General features: G+C 41.9%; 1 protein-coding gene across 2 annotated transcripts; it reads left to right on the forward strand.

The window, feature by feature from the left end:
* Positions 1–3,566: 3,566 nt before the first annotated feature.
* otx2b (orthodenticle homeobox 2b) lies at positions 3,567–5,784 on the forward strand (the record flags this gene model as incomplete). 2 transcript variants are annotated; one of them, XM_080413867.1, is made up of 3 exons in its annotated part: positions 3,567–3,663; positions 4,329–4,534; positions 5,155–5,784. In XM_080413867.1, 3 exons carry the CDS (start codon positions 3,567–3,569, stop codon positions 5,782–5,784), a joined length of 933 nt encoding a protein of 310 aa, XP_080269993.1. The 2 variants fall into 2 exon arrangements, with proteins under 2 accessions (XP_080269993.1, XP_080269994.1); XM_080413868.1 differs by having other exon boundaries at positions 4,383–4,534.
* Between the last annotated feature and the right edge of the window lie 19,572 nt (positions 5,785–25,356).

The following is a 25,356-nucleotide window of genomic DNA, read 5'->3' on the forward strand; positions in this document are numbered from 1 at the left end:
GCTTCTAAATGTTAGTGAGTTTTGGAAGGCCTGTGTCAACCTGGTGGAAGCATTCTGGCTGCTTCTGCGGATGGGAGGACAGTTTTAAAGGAATAAGTCCAACTAAATCCCTTCTTGCTAAGCTGTGGAATGTGAGAAGACCGCAGCCTTCAAATGGAATAACGGCCGAACAATGCCACTTTTATTTTATTTTATATGCCACAGAGTAAGATGGTCGTATTTTAGGAATTATTTTCTTGTATTTGTATTTTGTAACTCAGATTATAGACTATACTACCAGGGAAGTAATGTTATAATAAGTGACGTCTAATTCCTATTGGTGGATTGTCTCATAAATAATGTAACCTATAATTAAGCAATGCTTCACGTTGTTCTTAGATCCTAATGAAAATCTAGATTATACTTCTTTTTTTTTTACAAGACAAAAAGTTGTAATTTTGTTAGTTTATACAAATACATCAAAATGAAAGGGCTACAAATGGTCCTCATGAGGTGCGTTTATCATCATTTACCCTCTGCTATGAAATGAGGATGTTGTCAGTCCGTCTCTCGCTGCCATTGGCTGAACAGTTTGCGTCAAAAAAAAAAAGTAGCTGGCGACATTTGTTTCTCAGCAAATGTGCAGAGTGTTGGAGACAGACCTCAGCAGCTCTCATTGGCCAGCATGCAGTACAAATCCTTCTCAAGCGACTTCACTCACAACAGACTAACACATCCGAACCGCATGTAGCCTCTGTTTCCACCGCTGACCGCTTGTCGCACCTCCGCAGACACTCATGCAAGACCTGAGCGTTCAACTTTTATCGGCATTTTTGTTCTGCTTTTGAAGGCTTTTCCACTCCAAGGACATTATTCAACCTACTGCATTTAATTTCTTCGGAGGATTAGAACTAGACAAAGAACTTTCCACGGATCCATACCAGAGTAAGTTTATTATTATGAGTATTGTTGTTATTATTAATTATTATGATTATGATTATTATTATTATTATGTAAGTTATTCGAAACAAGGCTCCAACGACGTAATAGTGCCTAGAAAATCGTAAAACTTAACTGATACAGCCTATATGATAATAAATCCAACCATAAAAATCATGTTTAGGCTCAGTATATAGGCCTACGTTTTTGAACGATCCCAGCGGCTACTTATATAATATAAACAGAGAAGGAAGTGTTTTGGGGAATCCTAGCTGGTCTGTTAAAACTCATTATAGGTAGCTTGCCCTACACTGTATGCCTCAATCTGCAGCCTATCCAACCAGTTCTTCAGAATTCAGTGACCCCCAGGCAATTGTGTCCCTCTAAACCCAAACCCAAACCAATGTTTCGTTTGTTTTCGTTTTCTTAATATAAATACATACATATTATGTAATTTTATTCAACCTGCTTTCTGCTGTAGGCCAATAGAAATGTTCTCAACTGAGGCAAAACGCTTTCTAACAAAGGGACATAACTGAGGAGGCGTGAGTTCTGTCTGTAGTAAACGATTCACTTTATGCCACTCTCTGGTGCCTCATTTATAGGCTATACTCCGTCGTTCGACGGTGTCGCTTGCCGACAAAAACAGATATTCAAGTGATTTGTTCTTTTCGTGAAGCGACACTATGATGGAGCATAAATTGAGTTTGAGCATAGGGAAGTAAACGGGATCTCGGTCCATAAAGGCACATCGAGGCTCTGTATCTAAAATTATGTTTCAATTCGTACCCTGTTCACATATCTGGTAATAAATATCACAACGTTAAAAATGTTTCATATCAGAATAACCAAACACGAATTTATTAGGCTATGCTTGGGGGAACATTTTACACACACACACACACACACACACACACACACACACACACACACACACACACACACACACACACACACACACACACACACTAATGTTCTCATTAAATATTAAACATAGCCTATCTTAAGTATCTGTGCCTGCAATAACAGATAATACAATCTAGAGACTAAATCGAAATTACATTTTTTATACAGCTTTTTATTTAATTTTTTTTATTTGATGATAAATCCACTATAGGCCTGTAGCCTGCAGGTTTAGTGTGTATGTTTCCATGATTGTTTAGGCTTTATAAATATTGAGGTTCAAATATACATTAGGCTATGTGGTTGTGACTGGAGAGAAGAATATCGTTTTTGCTGCATTTATTTATTATTATTGTATTTAAAGTAGCCTATACGAACAACATTAGCCTAACACGACGAAGTGCGCATGAGTTAAGGGCAACACCAATTAGGGAGCGCGTGCTACTCGGATTATCTCGTTAATTCATCAACAGAAACATTTATCATAATTAATTCTTGGACAGGGTAATTATTATTGAGCGTGTGTGTAACTGGTAGGCAGGGTCTGTTTCAAAGTGTGACAGATTGAGACGGAGGGAAAAACCGTTGGATTAAAAAAACGGTGCTGCCTGGGTCCGAGAGTATAGCCTAATCAAGGGTCACGTAGGGGGTAAGGAAGGGTTTAGGGTCACTAACCATTTCAGCCTGGCGTCCCTATTATACAATAATGAAATAAAAATAATAACATTTCGAAGAATAGCTGATCTACAAACACACATTGCAACATGAGCTTGTAGATCGGCTCGTTTCGCTCGGCACCGTCGTGCGACGAAGTATAAAGTAGGCGTAAGTGGTTAAAGTTCAGCTCACAACATACACATCTAACAAATATAAATATTTCCGCTGAGATATCAAATTAAAAAGTGTCACCAGCAGTCACATGCTGTATTGTGTGGAGCAATCAAGTAAAGCCCCTTCCATTTTGGAACAGGTATATGCCTTCTTTACAGCCTATGCCTTCTTTACATCAAACATTTTAATTAATTGGAAAATATTGAACTGTTTTACGCATTAACGACCCACGTCTGATGCATTTCGTCAAATGTGTTTGAAGCTTGAGGTTTTTCCTTGGGGCAGATATTTTACAAATTAGGTAAATACAAAATAAAGAAAAGCTTGAATCAGAAATTATGGTTCAATGCTGGGAATTATGAGGAATTGGATAAATTATCAACGAATAGAATAATCAAACAACATTATGGAGAAAAAAACACCAATTCTACATGGGTTACTTTATATCTGTGTGTGGGTACTTCTTTGGTAGATTTGAATGACTTACATTTGTAGAAAATATCACTGTGAAGTTGATTACCTTAACATGACTTTACTGCAATTTGATGTTTGATGTCTGTCTAAATTGGTCTTTGACGTTTCTTTCAAAAAATGGCCTTCGGCTCAACTGATCCCAGGATGCAGTTTGTACTCTGTCCTCTCAGATGACTTGTTGCAATTAGTGTTACTTTTTGCCCCAGGGTGTGTGTGTGTGGGGGGGGGGTTAAGAGTGTGACGCCTGGAGAAGGTTTATTCCACGAACTGGTACTAAAATCGCGTTGATCGATCTCTTCTGTTGTGATTTTTTGTTTCTTCTTCCAGATATTGAACATAACGCGGACAGCACGTCGAATACGACATACACCAAGTACATCTCGCGAGCCTCATCAGTTTTCAACATTTTCTCCAACTTCGCCCCCCAGACGAACATTAGCATGATGTCGTATCTCAAGCAACCACCTTACACAGTCAATGGACTGAGCTTAACCACATCCGGCATGGACCTGCTGCATCCATCCGTGGGCTACCCAGGTGCGTTACAAACTCTATTGTGTTGGGGGGACGTGAGGAATTTATGTGGAATAAAAAATATTATTCATAATAAATAAATAATTGTTGTGGTGGTATACAGCAGTGGTTCTCAACCTTTTCAGGCCCCCCAAAATAATCATATTTGAACTGGGGACCACCCCCCAAAATAATCATATTTGAACTGGGGATCACCCCAAAATAATTATATTTGAGTTGAGGCATTACATTTAGTTTGACTCTGTTCCACAGATAAATATTGTTAAAATAGCCCACAACACCTCACAACGCCTTTGCCTATGTCTTATATTATTTAATAGTATAATTTGTTAATTACTTATGATGCAGGAAATTTCAAATCTTTTATCTTCTTTTTTTTTACGTATTAAAAAAGTCCTTAAATTGTCACTTTAATGTCATCTGGGGACCCCCCCCCCCCACAAATATCATGTGGGGACACCCACAGGTTGAGACCCACGCGTAATTACACGCACATTATTAGAAATCATTGTTTTTTGGGGTGTTTTGGGGGTGTATTTTTTTTCACTTTCAGATTTTTGTTTTTCCAAAAACAAAAGTAGTCCGTTCTCGTCTTCACTTGCGTGGTGTTGCTGCAAGCCAGGAAAAAAAAAGTAGTAAATGTGTGACTGCTGGTGACAATTATTTAGATATGATGTTGGTGTGTAGCCTAATCCTTTCTTCTCATGTTTCCTGGCTTGCAGCAACACCACGCAAGCAAAGACGAGAACGGACTACTTTTACGCGCGCCCAGCTTGACATTCTGGAGGCGCTGTTCGGCAAAACTCGTTATCCAGATATCTTCATGCGCGAAGAGGTGGCCCTGAAAATTAACCTGCCAGAATCTCGTGTTCAGGTGAGCTATACAATTAAGCCGTTTATACCACATTTTACGAAATGCGAAGTCCTTTGAAAACGCAGCACATAGAAAAAAACACAAACTCACTCTCTCTCTCTCTCTCTCTCTCTCTCTCTCTCTCTCTCTCTCTCTCTCTCTCTCTCTCTCTCTCTCTCTCTCTCTCTCTCTCTCTCTCTCTCTCTCTCTCTCTCTCTCTCTCTCTCTCTCTCTCTCTCTCTCTCTCTCTCTCTCTCTCTCTCTCTCTCTCTCTCTCTCTCTCTCTCTCTCTCTCTCTCTCTCTCTCTCACACACACACACACACACACACACACACACACACACACACACACACACACACACACACACACACACACACACACACACACACACACACACACACACACACACACACACACACACACACACACACACACACACACACACACACACACACACACACACACACACACACACACACACACACACACACACACACACACAGGCCAATCTTTTCAATCGGTTGCTTGTGCTTTTATGTTAAGATACTTTGCGAGACAAATTGTATACACAAGAAGGAGCAAACAGGTATAATTCTGGAGAGAATAAAAAATAACGTTTGATAACATTAAATATTCCAGGTCTGGTTTAAGAACCGGAGGGCAAAGTGTCGCCAGCAGCAACAGCAGCAGCAGAATGGGGGTCAGAACAAGGTTCGACCGGCCAAAAAGAAAAGTTCACCAACCAGAGAAGTCAGCTCGGAGAGCGGGGCCAGTGGCCAGTTCACACCGCCCACCAGTACCACCACCGTCCCCCCGGCCATTGCAACCACCACCGCACCAGTGTCAATCTGGAGCCCAGCATCCATCTCTCCGCTGGCCGACCCGCTGTCTACCTCCTCCTCCTGCATGCAAAGGTCCTACCCAATGACCTACTCCCAAGCCTCGGGATACAGCCAAGGCTACGCCGGGTCAACATCCTACTTCGGTGGCATGGACTGCGGGTCTTACCTTACACCCATGCACCATCAGTTGCCAGGCCCCGGGTCGACTCTCAGTCCCATGAGCACAAACGCCGTCACAAGCCATCTGAACCAGTCCCCCGCGGCCCCGCTCCCCACTCAGGGCTACGGAACGTCGGGACTGGGCTTCAACTCAACAGCGGACTGCTTGGATTATAAGGACCAAGCGGCCTCGTGGAAGCTGAATTTCAACGCTGATTGCTTGGATTATAAAGATCAAACTTCCTCGTGGAAATTCCAAGTCCTGTGAAGAGAGTAGTCACCTGTCAAGGACACAAAACAATGACCATAAATCAAACATAGCCCTGCCATCCTTCAATAAAATGTATGCATAAAAAAAGATTGATTCATGTGAGTCGTCGGCGAGACGAGGCGCTCGGGGGGTGGGGGGCTTCGGGTTTTTGGCATGATGGTGTTTGATCCCCTAGAGGAGAAGTTTTATTTATTTTAGCACTGGCAATGAGATTTTCAGTTCATTCACAGGTTGTAGCCCCCTATAGTATGTCTATCAGTGTGCGCATCTATGCGTAAACACCTGTTGGTTAATATGAGGACAGCACAGAGTCGCCTCTTGATAAAAGTAGCCTACACCACAGCCACGGAACAAACGCTTATCCGAGAACAGAACTAAAAAGGAGCCAATCTTTTTGGCGAAGTGTTTGGGATGGACAGGCCTAATTTAAGACACACGATTTTGCCGACGTGACGGCTGAGACGCTTTGGTGAGGATGGTGTGTGCACTGCGCGCCCACGAGGCGACATGGATGCACTACTTTATTTAAGGGAAAAAAAAAAAAAACGTGTTTATAAGGAATCAATATGTAGTTTCTAAGAGACAATCAGTGTGTGTCTTATATAAATGGTACATATGTGTTTTTTATCTGTGCTAGCCTTCGAAACTGTGATCTGTTGTATTGTATGCAATTTGTGAGCCCCCCTCGCACCAGACTCTCTGCTGTGATTTTAATAGATTTCTAACTTTTTTTGAACGACAAAAAATGCTAATCGTGAAATAATTAGCATCACAAAGACAGACAAGACTTTCCAAGCACATGGTAGTAATAATCAAGGGATAGCCATACTGGAAAAGACTCTCGGGTGCTGAGAACTCCTCACTTTACGCGCGACTCCCCTCCATTGATCTGACACACGGTGATCATGGATGCTCACGGGCTCCAAAGATGGTGTGACCCCACCGATGAAAAGACATGAATAAAGGTCCTGTGAGCTGACCCCACTCATTCATCAACCAACTAAATCTGTGCCTGCGTATGTGCGTGCGCACCATGGGTGTGTGTGTGTGTGTGTGTGTGAGAGAGAGAGAGAGAGAGAGAGAGAGAGAGAGAGAGAGAGAGAGAGAGAGAGAGAGAGAGAGAGAGAGAGAGAGAGAGAGAGAGAGAGAGAGAGAGAGAGAGAGAGAGAGAGAGAGAGAGAGAGAGAGAGAGAGAGAGAGAGAGAGAGAGAGAGAGAGAGAGAGAGAGAGAGAGAGAGAGAGAGAGGGAGATTTAGAAAATGAAGAAACTAGGGGGGAAAAAAACATTTTTGTAAGGGTATTTGCATTTGGCAATGTGTGTGCCTACCGTTACTTCGTAAAAATGTCAAATCACTTTATAGCGTAATCATTTTCTCCCAAAACCAAATTTAGACAATGTATCCCGATGCAAATAATTAAAGTAATAATATCTACCATTATGGATATGTCAGGCTAGTTTATTTGGACTACAAAAGTTGTCTTTCTCTAAATGAAAAGTACGCTGTTCTAGGCCTTCTTTATCGTTTCAAATGTTTCCAATGAAATCTTATAATTTATTTAAACGACAATTAAAATGCAAAAACAAAAAAAATGGCCATACCTCAAAAGAGAGTCCATATTGTTGATAGTAATCTGATATAATTCACCAATATTTAAGGCATATATATATCTATATATAGGAGATATATAGATATATATTTCGAAAATAGCAAATCTACATGCTCAACGCTTTGCAATGTGACACTTTGTGAACTTGTAGATTGGCTATTTTCGATGAAAAACAATGAATACAAATGGGGAAAAAAATGAAAAAAGGGCTTCAGTGGTCAAAATGCTTGTTAATTAGGCCCAATCAACACTTATCAAGAGGCATCCCACATGCAGGAACAAAAACATCGAAATTAAACCTGCCTATATCACAGGTGGATTATATTGTAATTAGCTCATACAATATAACCAAACCCCTTCTTTCAACAATATCCTAGTAGCCTAGCCTAGTAAATTATACCCAAACGGTGGAATTAACTTTTTTTCTGGTTTTCCGGTAGTTCAATTCAGATAGTTTTAACAAAAGGAATGTGCGTTTTTGGGAAGCAGTGTTAATCCAGCCTCAAAGAGATGCTAATCCTAATATTTTACTGGCGGGGCTTCTTTGGGGCGCAGGGTCTCATTCAAACACCACCGCATGCTTCTAGGCTGCACAAACTTCGCATTCCTGGGACTATACAATCTACCTTCAAGAACCCATAGACAAACACGTTTTTTTTGTATCTCAAGAAGAAGACAGTATGGCTTCTCGAACCGAAACCAATCAAATTGATTAAGCTATATCTGGTTATTAGTTATTCAAGACATATGAAAATATACTTTGAACGGGTTCTTAATGCATGGACACGAAGCAGTACAGATTAATATCCTTTCTGCAAACACGGGCTATAGGCTTTGAAACATTGTTTAAAACGTACACACGTCTAAAATGGCCTAAAGTAACAAAAAACTAAACAAAAAAAAACACGACCCTAATTGGCTAATCATTTTACAGACAAACTGTAGCATGATTTTATTTTGAATAAGATGTATCCAACGACGGACTTAATTTTGGCTCAATGGCGAAATCGGGGGTGAATGCAGGGGGTTGGTCAGCTCAGCGGGGGGCATTTCTGAATGGCAAAGTTTCAAGTGCAACGATAAGTTGACTCTAAGAGCCAAAGTCAGACTGGCAATCGAATCTTTAATGACTCGACATGGCTCTACAGTGGGCTAATTGTTAGAAGTCGAACATTCAATTAGCATCCTTGACATTGCCAATAATCTCTTTCAGTCGAGTCCTGTCTAAGGAGCACACTAATTAAAAGCGTTGCTTGAAATAATCGAAGCGTTAAGGAGGCGCGATTCTCTACGTGGTCAGATAATAGGTGTGTGTGTGTGTGTGTGTGTGTGTGTGTGTGTGTGTGTTTGTTTGAGCACGCGCAAGTGTGTACGCGTGCGTGTTCGCGCGCATTGGTTAAAAAAAGTTGGATTCTTTTTACCATATTTCACAATAGCCAATATCCATATTTCAATCACAAGGCATGCAGTGTAACATAACAGGTTGTCAATATAATAATTTTCTAGAAAGAAAAAAAATGTAAAAAGTAAAGGCCAGGTTTACCGTTTATCGTGGAACAACGACATTTAACAAAAGTGCACACAATTGCTGTGACAGGACAATTGAACTTGGAAACAATAGCTTGTTGGGTTAAAGAAAGCTGAATATTCATGAGATGCGTCTCCACGCGCAATGTCAACAACTCTGTCCTTCAGCCTGGTGAAGCTGAAAGATAAATCTCAGTTTTCGACTCAAGGTCACTTTCAGATGTCAGCCTGCAGTTATGCTAAGATGGAGACGAAATGTGTAGCTATACTAAATCGAGAGTCACGTATTCTCTCGCGGCAGTAATTAATAGCAGGCCTATGTCATTTTGTAATATTCCACCATTGACTCCAAACTGTAAATTAAAGAGCCACGATCCATTTGGAAGTTGGATCTTTCTTACAGCCCAAATAATGGTAGCTAGCTCTAGGCCTACTCACAGGCCTAATCAAGGGCAAGGCCCAGTGATCATGTGTCTTCAGAGTGCACACAAGTCATGGTAGGATCATTCAGACCTGAAACAGAATACTATTACTCCACATTATACCTACAATGAGTTTTAATCAAAACCAAGAGGGGCTAAATGGGCATATGGGACCGACAGACGCTACTTTAATCCCTCGTTGTTTTCGTCAAACAATAGGCGATGAAGTCCGTCCGTCCGTCCGTCCGTCAGCCAGTCAGTGAATTGGTCGGTCACAAGCCATCTTGGGCATGGGTAAAATTCGATATTTCTCTTTCCCCCTCAAGATTGTATTTGAAAATGTCAGGTCTGCAAGCACAAGCTTGTAGATCGGCTATTTCAAATAGCCCTAAACTTGTAGGCGTGTAAGTATAACAATAGACAACTTGGTCCAACTGCAGACGTTGGAAAAGTTCTCCGACGCTCCTCTGTGAACTGCGGGTAACCGAGAGGCTGAACAACGACGACGTCTGCTTTCTTCAACACATTTCTGCACAATGCATCAATGTCAAAATGCATAAACAGTCGGCAGGGGGAAATCCAAAGGGCGAAAGGAAGAGAGGAGAGAGCTAGCAAGAGATAACCAAATATATTAAAACTGTCCGGGATATTATGGTCAAATACATCACTTGGATTACCTGTTCCTCTGACATTAAACTATCACTGATGATTAGTTAAAAGTCCGTTTCACTTTCAGTTCAGGAATTAACTAAATTAAATAGCCCCAAAGGATTTGTTGTTGCATTTGAATCTCTTATCTTGATAGCCTTGTGAATATCTTATCCATTGAATTACTTTTAGTGTTAATAAATATAGGCCTAACTAATTAAGTTACAGGTCTTCAGTAGCAGCAACAAAAATATTATTAGGTCTATTATTTTTATAATAATTATTAGTGTTATGATGATGATGATGATGATTATTATTATTATCATCAACAACTTCTAAACTAAAGTTGATCCTGCAATATCCCCTTGAAAGTGCTTAACCGGGCTTAGTTGATCTTTTCTTAATTTATTTAAGTTTCTGCCACTGTCTATATGAATTTGATAAATGTGTTAAATTAAAAGGGTTTTGTATATGGCACACAACAGATTTAGATGTTTTTTTCCTTTTTAAATGAAGTCTAAAAGAGATCTGAAGTAAGCGTACTAAAAAGCATGTTATTTTAATTTCTCAGACTCCTCACACAGATCCATATATATGTACAGAGATTCAGACCTGATAATTATGCTAACAGCCTGGCTATAACCAGAGCAGAGGTCTGAAAGAGAGACCACACACTTATTATGTACATCAATGGCCATTAAAGCTCTGGGTGACCCAAAAATTATAGGCTTACTCTACAGTAACTATACTGACTGACTGACATGTCCCTTTTATTTCCTACAGGATCTACAATTGGAAAATATATCATGTCTGTTGTTCATATTTCATTTAGAATTATTTTTCAAAGATGGTTCCAGGCCGGCATGCATCAGCCATTTTCCCAAATATGTCTAAACACTTATACACTGTTCATAAGCTTATAAGGCCTATTTCAAGTTATAGTAGGTGGGGGGTGGAGATGATAATATGACCATCCATTACAGAGCCATATTGTATTAACCTATTCAGAGGAGTGAGAAAACCCATAAGAAGATTACCAGATCTCAGGAAAAAACCCACGTTAGTACTATACCTCTAGTTAGTTAATGCTCACCTAGTTTGCACTGCAGGCTCTCTGTTTAGAGGGGAGGGTGGGGGATACTTAATTTAAAAAGTCAGATCTTATTCCGATCTATTAATTATCAGGTATAAACATGACCAGCTCACTCCAAAAGTTAGAAGAACCACATTTATAACCTGCTGTCTTGCACAGACACAGGCTGCTGCCTAGGGAAGCTCCCTATATTCAAGCAATGGGTGAATGATGAATCTCATACACTGCTTCTGTGCTTATACATTCAAATTAGTTTGATATTTTAACTGTGCTTTCGATCATGAAAGTGTCCCTCATCTCTAGAAAAACATGGATACATTTGTGTTCATCCTTTCCATATTTTCCTATTCATATCATGGTGGCATATAATTGATATTTCTCTCTTGTTACATATAAGGACTCAACAGGGGGGAAGTTGATGTTTAATGAAATGTAGCCCAAATGATTCCAGGGTTACAGCCTGTATATAGTATGACTGTGCCTATATTCAATTTATCAATGCCTTTTGACTTCTAGACCATTAATAAAAATCTCCTTAAGAGACAAATGGAAATACTTTCATGGTGGATTACGCTCCAGCCTAATGGTGATGTGCTACATGCAGCCCCATGCAGAGAAAATTACTCAAATATGAGAATTATATAATCGTCTGATCAACAAATATTCCAATAACTGACGAGTAATGGTCATTACTGAAGCCACAAAGGCAATCAGGGCTCAAACAGACAATTTGACCACGGAATGCTGATTGCATTGGCTTTGGGAAACAAACAAAGATCACTAAATTTACATTATTACTATATTGCTTTCCAGTACATACACTGCCGGTGTACGCCCATGGTTTAAACAATCATATAAGCAGTGTCAATTGCCAATATTTTTTAAACTTCATAAGAAAGCGGTCAAATTAATTCAGCTATTCTATACATTCCCTCTTTTCCAGTGGGCATTGTCAAGCAGACAAGTGGGACATGATCACCTGTCATTGCCAGTCTAAAATTTAGTCTGTTTAATGAATGCATTTGTTTTATTGTGTCATGCATCACAATGCCCATCCTGGTGTTATGACACAATATTTTGCATATATCATACTGTGAATACATACATCTATACACAACGTATAAACAAACCTTTTTCGGGCTTTTACGGCATACACAAAAACAATACAAATGACAAATCAGTAGAGACTATAAGTAAAGATGAAATATACATTCCATCTTGCCATCTTTTCTAGGTCTTTTCAACAATAATAGCAATTTTAAAAACATCTAAATTAAACAAATGATATAAATGAAAAAAATATCATTATTCCCACACCAAAATACTTCATTTCATTACATGGTAAATCGGTGCCCTCATTAAAGTATATACAGCATGTTAATATTCTCTTTTTCTTGTACACCAAACCTGTTTGCCAAAAATAATGATAATGCTTGATAATGCCATAAAATATCTGCAAAGTGTGGGGATTGGGGAACACATGGATTGTGATTTCTCAGCTGAAATCCAACAGAAAGAACAGACTCCTCCATGTGCTGTACTGTCTCCCAACCTTGTCCTCACATGAAAAGCCTTCTAAGGGAAAGCAGCAGGGTTTGTGACCAAAATTCACATTGCATGCTTTGAATAAACTTTATCTCCCCCCTCCCCCCAACCCACTTACTTTAATCTGAGATGGAGAGCACTGGACACAACAGCTGACATCAGACAAGACATCACCTGCTGACAGCTTCAAAGACAACATCTGTTCACAAATACTTTTTTTTAATAGTATGCGAAAGTAGACTATTTGCAATAATTAAAAAGGATAAAGCAATTGCAACATTTTCTATGAATAAGAGATCTCATAAAATGTCCAGTATGTTGATTATCAAGAAAATAATGTAATACAATAGTACCTGCCTATTAGCTTGTAACATTCATTTGAAGTATACACAGTAAAATTCTCAGTGTCGATTTAACAAAAATATTACCAATATGAGTCTATTTTTGTCACTCACAGAGTTAAGACTAAGGATTTTATTGTGTAGTGGTAGCAGATTTGGTGCTCTCTATCTACCATATAGCACACAGGGCCCACTTACCTGTGAAAGATCCACTTTCCTCCCCCTCATGACCACCCTGAGCCCATGAGACTCCTCATTATGTCAATTAAGCAGGTGCATGCGATGAGGCCTCCCTGATAATTTACACCTTTCTAACAAACAATCTTTTAATCTCCTGCAAACAAGATTCTCTTGTGAGACAGTAGGTCTATACCAGGAACGAAAAATTAATTAGCTGCATCCAACAGATTATAGCTTAGAGACCCCCCTAGATGGACAGCAGTTAGTTAGACTACAATGCTGAGAGGCAAATCAACCCAGAGGCAGAGTCTCTTTTCTTATTTCAATATTTCATTGAGTTACACAGTATGTCATCAAACGGTTTCAGGTTGTCATCGGGCAGAGGCTGAGGCTTATACATTTCCGGTGCATGTGTGTGCCCTCATGGCTTGATAAATAGATACATGCATTTCTATCAGACAAGATAAAATTACTAAATACTTCTTCAGCATGCAGCTTTTGGAAATGTTGTTACTCACAGAAAAGTCCGTTCAACACGTCCTGCAGTTAAATAAATAAATGTCTGATACTCTCCACAACAGATTATTTTTGTAGGCCTATCTCACTGATTGTGAAGACTGTCCTCCATCGCAACCTTTTAACAATTTGAAATAAATGCCAATTTATATGGTGGCCTATTTGAGAGGTAGCAAAGTATCGAAGATGCATCATGGAGCAAAAAAGGTGAGGCAACCTCTATTAATATTGCTATTTAATACTTAACAATGTATTTCTTCATTCACACTCTGTCTGTACCTTCACAGGACCTTGACTAATTTCATTTAGGGTCTTTTAATTATTTTACAGAGTAGGGACAGGGGGCTCCAGCTGTCACACAGGCCTACTATTCTCAGCTTCAGTGGACTGGATTAAACAGAATGAGGCTAGCAATTGCACTCTCCCCCCACACACATTTCTCCCCAATCAAACTCATCATACACAGTAAAATCCTGAGTGATCATTTGTGCATACATTTACCAATATACAGTAGGTCCATTACCAATGATCAGGACAGTCTTCACAGCTTGCTGTTGCTTCAACACTGTCAAAATATCATATAAGACATGGTCAAAGTCACAGTGAAGCGTTATGCCATAACGCATCATAGTAACTGCACCATAACGGTAATGGTTGGTTACTGTGATGCACACATTCAGGCACTATTTTGGCCCAACAATATCTAAGTCAAGTGCAATTCTATTAAGAATGACCATTTATTTTTCTTGGGACCACGACCCTTTTTGAAAGACTTGATACAATAATTTCCAATTATACATAAAACATTCAAGTCAAATGAATACTTAAGTTTAGTGTCTCGTCTATCAATTATCATCACTGTAATTCATTTCCTTCCTTACAGGCATGGTTACATCCAGGATGACAATGCCCTGAATCCCCAAAAGGCCACATTTTAAAAGTTAAGAGATCAAAACATGATAACGATACTAGATAATCAGAGGGCATCAGGCTATCAGCCAAATACAGTCAAATTGCACTTGTATTTGGGGACTGCTATTTCACACACCTCACCCAAAAATAATGAGTCAAGAGTAAACAGCTTTAAGGGATGTGCATACCAAAATCTTTAAAATGTTTGCATAAGCTGTAGGCCGTAGGCTATGGTTCTATACAGCTATACTGACAAATCAAAGAGGAACAACGAATACAATGAAAACACACAGAGAACGCACTGAAATATTAAGACCTCACTGTACACAAAAATGGCATCCATTCAGTTTTAGGGAACAAGTATAAATGCTTTGGAGTTTGAAAGCAAAAACTGTGCACATAGGATTGTTTGCCGGTTACAGTAAGTGCTCTTGGGCCTGCATAGGAGCCAGAACGGCAGCACAAAAGGGACAAAAAGCCTCTCTGTGCCGCAGGGCAAACATTAATATGGCTTAAATAGTAAGAGTCTTCCCCAAGTGAAATCTTTCCCAGGATAACGTAGTCAAATCTCTCTCTCATATGGCTAATTTGACAGTTTCCAAAATCCCTCCATCCTTCTCTGATCAAGTTGTACCACTTCTAATCCCCCCCATCCCCCCACCCCTCCACCTGTTAGTCTGGTCTTGTGCCCCTGACTCCCTCTCTCTCCTGACAGCATATGGAGTGGTGACTGGCCCAGGGAGTCGTTGAGTATGGAGACAGATGCAGCCCCCTCCCCTCCCCTCCCTCCCGACAGAGACCCGCCCAGGCCCTCCACCCGCCGCCACCACCCGCCCCATCTCTCACATCCACCTGTTTGGGTCACAGACCAGGGATGAGTAGCCGTGTCGCGTGCCGTACCAGTGGCCTGGACACTGTTTTATTATCCCACCCTGAGACAAAAGGGTATTTAGGGAGGCTGGCTGCCCGCTCAAGGGAAACACAATGCCATGAGGCCTGCCAGCCTCAGGGTCCTCAATCACGTGCCCACTTGTGTATATCAGCGTCAGGGGGCATCTGTTGTGAGTGTGTGTGTGTCTAACCTAAGGTATTATGCCAATGGGTCTGCAAAATAGGGGGGCACAGAGGACAAAGAGTATGATGGGTTTGGGTGTGTGTGTGGGTAGGGTGGGTGTGGGGGGGGGGGACAATTGCATCTATTATAATTAAATTGGGTCTACACTTGAATGCATTGTGGTCTCATGGCAACCTAATAGCAGGTCAACTTCTGCTGCTATTGACATTCATAATAGATTATTTACTACATGCTGTTCATTAACATATGCTGATAACGAATTGCTATATGTAAGAGATGTATGCATTATAATGACAATTGCTATCCCAACGGATAGCGAAGTCGAAAGAGAACTCATGTTTCTGGATAATACTTAACGTGGTAGAATGTATAACAGTTACAGTATGTCAAATAATACTACATTTGTGGTCCATCAGTATACTGTACATCTATAACCTGTTGTGAACATTACAACTATTTCAGTACCAAAAGTATGGAGTTACTGACTCTGGGGTAAGCACTCAGCGAAGTCTTTGCTCATTCATATCCTTTCAGAGATCAATAATATTGATCAATTCAAAGAAACAGTGATTGGCTGCTCCTGAAACATTTGGGGTGGGGGGAGGTAGGGGGATTGTCGCGATTTATGAACTTCAGTAGAGTGCATCATATGCACATGGCAGGGTTATTGAGGTCAACTCACCAGCATCTCAAAGTTACAGAGGTCAGGTCAAGTCAAGTCGTCAACACTCGCAGACTTGACCCCCAGGTCACCGGGGAAAATGAACGAAGCAGCATGACAAGCAAGTCAAAAGGCTCAAGGCCATGAAGATAACGTCTGGTGGTCCCTTGTGGTTCCTGGTGGTCCTTGTGTTGTGTAAGCACACTGTACAGCCTTCCACAAACGGCAGCCTACGAATTGCATTATTGTTTCATAAATTCAATACATTTGATTCAATATTTAACCTGAACTCTACTGATACTGTATGCCATTAATACATTTAACTTCAATAACCCTGGCATGTCATTATAGGTGACATTTAAAGAAAAATGTGTAAACATTTTTAAAACTTAAAACATAGCAGATCTACAAGCTCACAATGTTGTGACATTTATTATTATTGACATTCTTTATTAGGAATAACCCCTTGTGGTGCAGTATCTCGTTTTCGAGGGGGTCCTAAAGACAGCAGCACAATATACTGTAAACACAATACAAAACATTTAACAAAAAACTGAAAACTAAATATCAACCAGACCAAGGCACAACACATATAATACAACACAAAATCAGGGTATTATACTCTAAGCAAAAGCAAGCACAAAAAGATGGATCATTTGCGTATATTTATTTAGTTAGTTATTATATGGTATATTGGTTGTTATTGTTTATAAAACTGTAATAGTGTAATAGCCATGGACATGTACAAGAAATCGTATAATAAGAAGACAGTGCACTTTTGAACATATTAAAAGACAATATGGATCATGACATGTTGCTAGTGTGTGTGTGTGTGTGTGTGTGTGTGTGTGTGTGTGTGTGTGTGTGTGTGTGTGTGTGTGTTCTGCTGGTTAGTCTAGACAATGTTACATCATCCCTGTGGGGGTGTTTGTATGTCATTGTGTTTGTCGTGGCTGACAACAGCGTAACGTGTACCCTGGTCAGGCATGGTTACACATGGCTGCTGCCGCCCTGACCTACAACCCCCTCCTTCTTGTTTGTCAGCGCTTGTTTGGCCTACTTTCATAAAGACAAACACGCCCATTTGTTTTGTTTTAGCATTTCCATTAAAATGGAATAAACAAATGCCCAAGTGGTGGGCAGCTGAAGCTGATGGGTGGAGGCAGGGGGGCAACTTATGAACTCTCCTGAAAAATAAAAACACAAAAACACAAAAGAAATTGCAGGCGGCATAGATTAACCTGGTGTTGTCATTATTATAGTTGTTTTACAAATAGTTTCACTAGAAATATCGCACCACAATCACTTTCCCAATGTATTAAAACCAGCATCAGATTAAAAAACAACAAAACAGTGTTGTTTTGGGCTCAGTGGGCCTCCTCAGACCTTCTGGACTGTAACAGAACTGTGGGCCACTGGGGGACAGCAGGTCCTCAAACTGAATCAGCTGGTGACCCCCCCCCCCCCCCCCCCCCGCCTCCCTCCCTTCCCTGGACAGTAAGGATGCTACAGTTCACTAATGAGTGCGGTGCATAGGTCTTTAAAGAGTCCTTAATTAGTGGCACACTGACACAGGCCAGCCCAGAACAGGGAGGGGCCACACTAGGGACAAGAAAGAGGGGAGGGGGGGTTACTGGTGAGAGGAAAACGTAAACAAGACTTCTGCTGGCTTCACCTTGTTTCTTTTTTTCTCCTCCAGTTTGAACTCGATCAATGTGCCACCATACACCAAAACCTAATGAAAAATTCTCAGCTCGACCTTTTTTCTCTCCCTGTACAGGAAATCAATGTTTTTGATAGTGGGTACTCAATCAGACAAAATTGATTATGTCCTTCTTTGAACGGGTGTGACACGGACAGCGGTCCAAGGCGAGGCAATGGACTGTGGCTAACACATCTGATTGAAAAGGCTTTAAATGTGTGTCAAACAAGCAGTGGGACATCATGTTTGACTTGAATTATCAGTGGTCCCACGGGACGCTTCTGGGACCAGTCCCCAGGCCCGGGAGTGTGTGTGTGGAATATTAAGAGGGGATCACTGGTGACCAGCGGGTCAGTGGGACCAAGGAGCTGGGACTTGGACTGACTGGGTGCATGTGTGTCCTTCAGGGGAGTTGGCAACATTCCTGCAGCAGGTCCTTCATTTGCTGGACATGCCCCCCCCACCCACCCCCACTAAGGGATGGGCACACTTCTAGCACACAGCTGCCCACAAACACTGTGTGTGTGTGTGTGTGTGTGTGTGTGTGTGTGTGTGTGTAAGGGGAGGGGGGGGGGGGGTTATGGGGCAAAGGGGGTCCCCAGATGGGTTCATAGAGAGCTTAGAATCAGGATTATAATGCAACAGTGGTGGCTTCAGATTGAGCAGCGATTGCCCCCAAGCGCACCAACACATGACACCATCTACCCCCTCCTCCTCCTCCTCCCCCGCACCACCATCTCCATCCTTCTCCTGCTTACATGGAGAACCACTCCATAAGTCCTAGGCCTGGGGCTTAGAGGGTGTGCTCAGGCCAAACAGTCAGCGTTAAAACAACGTTAAAACAGAAGTCACGCATTGGGGGCACACCATCATACAGTACACCACCCTTCACATCACCCGTTCATTGAAACCACAGTTACACCCTATGAGCTCCATCCTTCTCCCCTGTTTACTCCACCTTGCATCAGGGCCACTCAGGCAGCTGGATTAATCTGTTTGTCAAACGTGAGTCTTGCTTCTGCATCCCCCCCCACACCCCCTCCACCTCCCAGCGGCCAGTCACCATTAGTCCCAGCTCCTCCGGCCCAGGGAGATTGAAATGTTAAGGGCAGAGACGACAGCTCCACTAATTAAATTCTCCAGGTTAATCCCTGCCGATCCCCGAATCACACTCTCCAGCCAGGCCCCGCAAGGAGAGAGGAGGGCAGAGGTGTGTGGGGGAGGCGAACAACAAACAACAAACACTCCACGCTAACAAACACACCCAAAATCTAAAACAACATGGAGGGTGAAAAAGAGAATGGAAACATCTCGAAACAATGGAGGGGGGTTTACGTTTAAACAAACAAGTGGCTTGACATACAAGCATTAGAGACCTGACCACAAGAGACATACTCTGTACCTAGTGACTCCAAATATGACTAACACAGCCATACTTAATATTATTACTATTCTACTTTTAGGCTGTGTATGTATGCTTTAATGTCCCCCAGGGGTCTATATTAGGCCCCCCCATTTTCTCCCTCAACACCAAATCTCCTTGCCGAAAATAGCCGATCTACAAGTACACAACATGTTGCAACGATCTGCTATTTTCGTTGATTGTTCGCCCCGGAATAGGGACACTAGGGGTTTATGCTTACATAATTACATATATTGAAATATATAATTGTTGATTACTGCCAAAGCACCAGTCCACTGGTATTCACAGGCTTGTCATAAAATTCCTCAGTCTGTGTGAGGAGACTGTGCTCACCAACATTGGCCTTGGACCTGTCATCATCTCAGCAGGTAAGGTGGCCTTGTGTCTGAGACCTGCACCGCGGTACCACAGAAGACAGCTGACGTGCTGGCCGAGATCGGTGAGCTATGTGACCTCGTCATCATCACAAGGGGTGTTAAATTACACCCGTGCCTCAAACCAGACAGCAGTCCTCCTATCAGACACACAGAGTATAGAGTGGTTTTCAAGTATGGAAACAACAACATACCTGAAAGGACCAACATGTATTACAAGTTGAAACATCTAACATGCAACTAAACAAAATGTAAGTGCTTTAATCACCTCAAGTGAAGACAGTTATTGTACCGTTGCAACGCACTTCATATGCATGTAGCTGACTGCCTGTCACAAATGAGTCTACAAAACGTAGTTAATATTCTAGATTCCATACACAGCAAGGTCCAGTGGTTGGAAAACAATGTCTAGGTCTCGACCTCTGAGATTGACACGCACAGAGTTTTAAGAGCACTGTTTTAAATTGGTTTACCAGCAATGTTTCACGGCAATTGGACGCTGCGTTCATGATTTGAGGCATTTTGTTCAACACGGGCCCCTCTTGAGGTTCTTCCTTGGCCTCCAGGGAGTGTGCGTGTAAAGTTTCACGGCAATCGGACGCTAAGTTCATGATTTGAGGCATTTGTTCCAAACGGGCCACTCCTGCAAACTTTAGAAGCCAATCTTGGTCAATCAGGATGGAATATGAAAAATCGGACAGATCCGGCTTGATCACATGACTATAGAGATAATGTGTACCGATTGGCGTGATGTTTGGACAAAATCTGTATATATAATGTACAGTATGTATAAATATTTAAAAAATTGCTTTGCAAAAATCGTCCTCCTGGTGGCGCTATAACAGGCCGGGGTGAAAAATTCAGAGGTTCTGCCTTGGCCTCCAGGGAGTGTGCATGTAAAGTTTCATGCCGATTTGTCCAATGGTGCCGGAGATTAGCTGCTCACAGAAATCTGCCTGACCAGGTGGTCGATTTTTTTTCAACCTTTATTTAAAATTCTTGGCGAGATCATTGAGGGAGACCCTCATTTACAATGATGCCGAGATTACACACAGGGTGGGATTTCTTCCTTGGCCTAGCGGGAATGTGCGTGCAAAGTTTCACGGCAATCGGAAGCTGCGTTCATGATTTTAGGAATTTTGTTCAAAACGGGCCACTCCTGATAACTTTATAAGCCAATCTTAGCCAATCAGGATGGAATATAAAAAATCTAGTAATATCCAAACATTTGTTTTGCCAAAATAGTCTTTTACTTGGCCTCCAAGGAGTATGCGTGCACAGTTTCATGCGTATCAGTCCAACGGTGCTGGAGATTAGCTGCTCACAAACGGACACACACGGACTGACACATGGACGGACAGGGGCGAAAACATAGTCTCGGCCACACCTTCGGCCTGGCGGAGACAACTATCTATCTATGAATGCACAGAATCTCTTTGTGCGTGTGTGCGTGTCCGGCAATTTTTGGAGAAAAGAAAGTCACTCTGAAAATCTTTGATTTTTTTAAAAATGTTGTTCAAGACAGGGATTCCTAGGTTAATGTGGTTAAGATCAGAAAGAGAAAATGTGTGTACACACTACAGTATGGGCAGGGCATATGGGGGAAGACGTTCTTGCACAGCGTAGGCGTGCTGCGTCACAGACGCCGTGCGCCTGCGTTGTGGCTTCGCTCAGAGGTGTAATGCCTGATTAGGGGATTACAGGAAAGTGCTTCTTTGCAGTTCTGTGAGAAACAATTATTAACATGTTGGTGTCTCTAATCCTGGATAAACACAGCTTTTCAAGAACAACAGTGAATCCCCCTGTTCTGTTTTTTCCACGTCTAAACCCCGTAGTCACTTGAACTCCAAAAGCCTAACCGATACGAGAAAGGAGTCATGTGGAAACGCTGTCATTACAGAGGTTGGGCTCTCACAGCTGGCCGACGGACCCTTCACTGAAATCCAAATTTAGCTTGGGGAAAGAAAGGCATTGTGTGCTGAGCACTACTCTTTCAAAGGGCATTAGACTGAACATGTTCGCAGTCTGTAATCTTGTATTTGTTTGTACACTTGTCTCGTGTAATCTGCTTTCTATCGTAATACAGAGACGATTTTCCAGAAGTCGTAGGATGGCAGATGCAGGTGGGGAGTGGAGGGAGGGTACAGTGGGGTACCACTCTGATTTTAAACCCAGTTTAGTGCTGTCAGACGGATGACTTTTAACATGCCCACGTTTATCTCAACTATGTGTTGTTGTTTTTACATTTATCCACAACCAATATTAACGATAGGCTCAAGGGACTTCAACTCAGTATTGGAATACATTTTAGAATTTCACACATATGGCTAGAAGTTGAAATTAATCCATTAAGACCGGGAACGCATCTGTGTCGATTTTAGATATTTTTTTTAATACTTTGGCTATTCAATCTAGAAGCTCTAATACATTTTTCACAATTATTCCAAAAATAGCAGATCTACAAGCTCATAGTGCGGCAGTCGTGCCGCGCTATGAGCTTGTATACATGCTATTTTTGAATAGCCAAAGTATAAATTATGGACCTCACTTTGGGAACCAATGTTTTAGTAGGGTTCACTCTCTCCACTGGTATCTCACTACCTGGTCTGGTGCTATTAGACACTTAGAAGGGCACCGCGTCTCGCTCATTCATTGACGTGACAACTACACCACATCTATACACAATCTAGTCTGAATGTAAATACATTTAACTTAACTTAATTTAAGTAATGAATCTGAGCTATATCTATCAACATAAAAGCGTGGTGGAAGCATGTCCATGATTGCATACTATACCAGTCACTGCCACAGGGCTGCCATGTCTCTGGTGGTTGGTGATGATGATGATGATGATGATGATGATGATGATGTTGGGGATGTGTGATGCCCATCTGGCAGTGGGCAGGATTTAGCTCTAGTCCCAGAGTCCCTCGGCAGGGAACCCCCAAACTGCTGATCATGCCCCCCCCCCTTGCTGACAACCTCAACACTGCAGACCTCCTCCTGAACATAGACGCACAGTGACCTGGGACCAAGAAAACACATACACACACACACACACACACACGCACACAAGACCTTGATATTTCCGCAAAAACTTTCACAAACTGTGTCTTATCATCTTATACTAGAAATATACAGTACATGTATATGTCAATATTGAGTGAATGGTTTTGATATGTTCAGCTGGGACACACAGGCTTAGTGGATGGACTGCAGTGCACAAACACAAACACGCACTATGATAAACAAGGTGGAAATATGACCCAAACAAATAATGACACACAGAGGGGGGGAAAACACATCCATACAGAGGGTGCAGAGAAGACTTGTTGTCGTGAGGCAATATGCAGTAACACATTTATCACACACACACACAACGGGTAAATATAAGCACGCACACGCACTTACACACACACACACACACACACACACACACACACATATAATTACAAAAACACAGACGGATAGGGGACAGGCAAACATACAAAGACACCCAGAAGCAGTCACCCAGCCATACACACCACACCTAACCACTGATAATCCCCTAGACAGAGGAACACACACACACACTCATACACACACACACACACACACACACACACACACACACACACAGCATCATTATGTTTATCACTGCGAACCAGCCCACCGACACCCATCACTCTAATTCCGTTTGTCTGTTTAGATTCGTTTTGCTTTAATCCTCCCTTGTTTGTGCACATCTGCAAGCACTGCAGTAGTAGAGACAGAGAGAGAGGGAGAGAAAGAGAAAGAGACGAGAGAGAGAGAGAGAGAAAGAGAGAGAGAGAGACAGAAACGGAGAGAGAGAGTGCTCATATGTTGCACTCTCCCTCCTGAGTTTGTGGTTCTGGTACCAAGAGCTTCAGTGCAGGGGGCACACAGGCATATCTCCTAGCCGAGAGAAGCTCCCTTGTCCCAGCCTTGGAGCAGCTACCAGGCCCGCAGGCCCCCGGTAATCACTGCAAACAGTCAAACACCCAGTCACACAGGCTCATACACCAACACAACATTACAGGCTTTTTACACAGTATTACACCACATCTTATTATCCCATTCAAGTCCCTCTATTAGCTCAATTGGATGGTGGGATTTTCATTTGTAAATTGGGGGATTTTAGATTAGCTCGTCTGTCAGCGATGAAATGCCCCCTGAGACTGTGAATTATGTGACCAATCACGTATGAATCAATGCTTACGCATGCTGTAGTCATGTATGAATGGATGACGTCGGGGGTGCAGAAAGGAAATCAGGCAACCTGAACTTGAACCATGTCTTTATGGGTCACATGCACTATCAATCCAGCAAGTCATTGTTTCAGGGTCTGGAGGATATAAAATAAACAAGGTTCCTGACTTGGTTTAACTGCGGCGGCTTTAATTTAGAGCTAAATCTGGGCATGTAGTGACACAGTAATAATGAGACTTGACACCGTTTTCATACACTTGACAATAAGCAGCATTAGGTTGTGTGAAGCTAATGATATTCAGGTCTAATAGCAAAGTATCACAGAGATAAATATTAGCTGCTATACACACCTAGCAGCAACATTATGCAGAATTCAAGCGAGTCGACTGAAAGCAGGCGAATGAATTACCCCTCTTCTTCCCCGGGCCCTCCGTTCAGACACGGAGTGAGAAAGAGAGCGAGAGAGAGAGACAGAGAGAGAGAGAAACAGAGAGAGACAGATACTGAGAGAGAGAGAGAGAGAGAGAGAGAGAGAGAGAGAGAGAGAGAGAGAGAGAGAGAGGAGAAACAGCTAGAGAGAGAGAGAGAGAGAGAGAGTGAGTGAGGAAGAGAGGCACCCCGAGCAAGTCGAGAGATGTGGCAAATTATGAAAATGCCTCTCTGTGTCCTAAATGGAGGCCGAGCTCTTTAATGTGGCACAAAATTAGAACCTGAGGGAGAAAGTGTGGCCCGCTTGATTGGCGAAACCCCTCCTAGCCCACTAGCCTCCGTCCCCCCTCCCTCTCACCCCCATCTCAAAGCACAGAGAGATATTATCCTGTGCCCAGTGGCGCTCTCTTGTATGGGGAAAACGGAGGGACCCCAGAGAGAGCCCAGAGGCGTCCATAAAGGTGCCTAATTTGTCAGTTTACCCCTCAATTATTTAAATAGATCTAAGAAGAGAGCGGAGAATGGGGCTTTTTTCTGCCTCGTCGTACTCAAAGCACAGGGAGACCTTTCTCCACGGTAGCCATTTTCAATTATGCTCTGCGCTGCTGTCTTTGATATACAGACGTGCTGTAGTAGAGAGAGGGGCTGTATCAAATAAACAAATGTGTGTACACAAGATAACAACAGGGACTTGGGGATACAATTCAGTTTGTTCCAGAAGAACAAAAAAATTAAGTTATTTTGTACTCACAAATTTAGATTAGAATTAACTTAGATTAAAATTTACTTTACAAACACGCTTGCATATGCAAGCACATACACACAAGCCCTCATGTTTACATATCATACTACATTAAATGTCCATCTGCACATAAACATACATAATATACACTGTGTATGCACA

The sequence above is a fragment of the Gymnoscopelus braueri genome, assembly GCF_963280865.1.
Source record: "Gymnoscopelus braueri genome assembly, chromosome: 19".
Taxonomy (NCBI): domain Eukaryota; kingdom Metazoa; phylum Chordata; class Actinopteri; order Myctophiformes; family Myctophidae; genus Gymnoscopelus; species Gymnoscopelus braueri.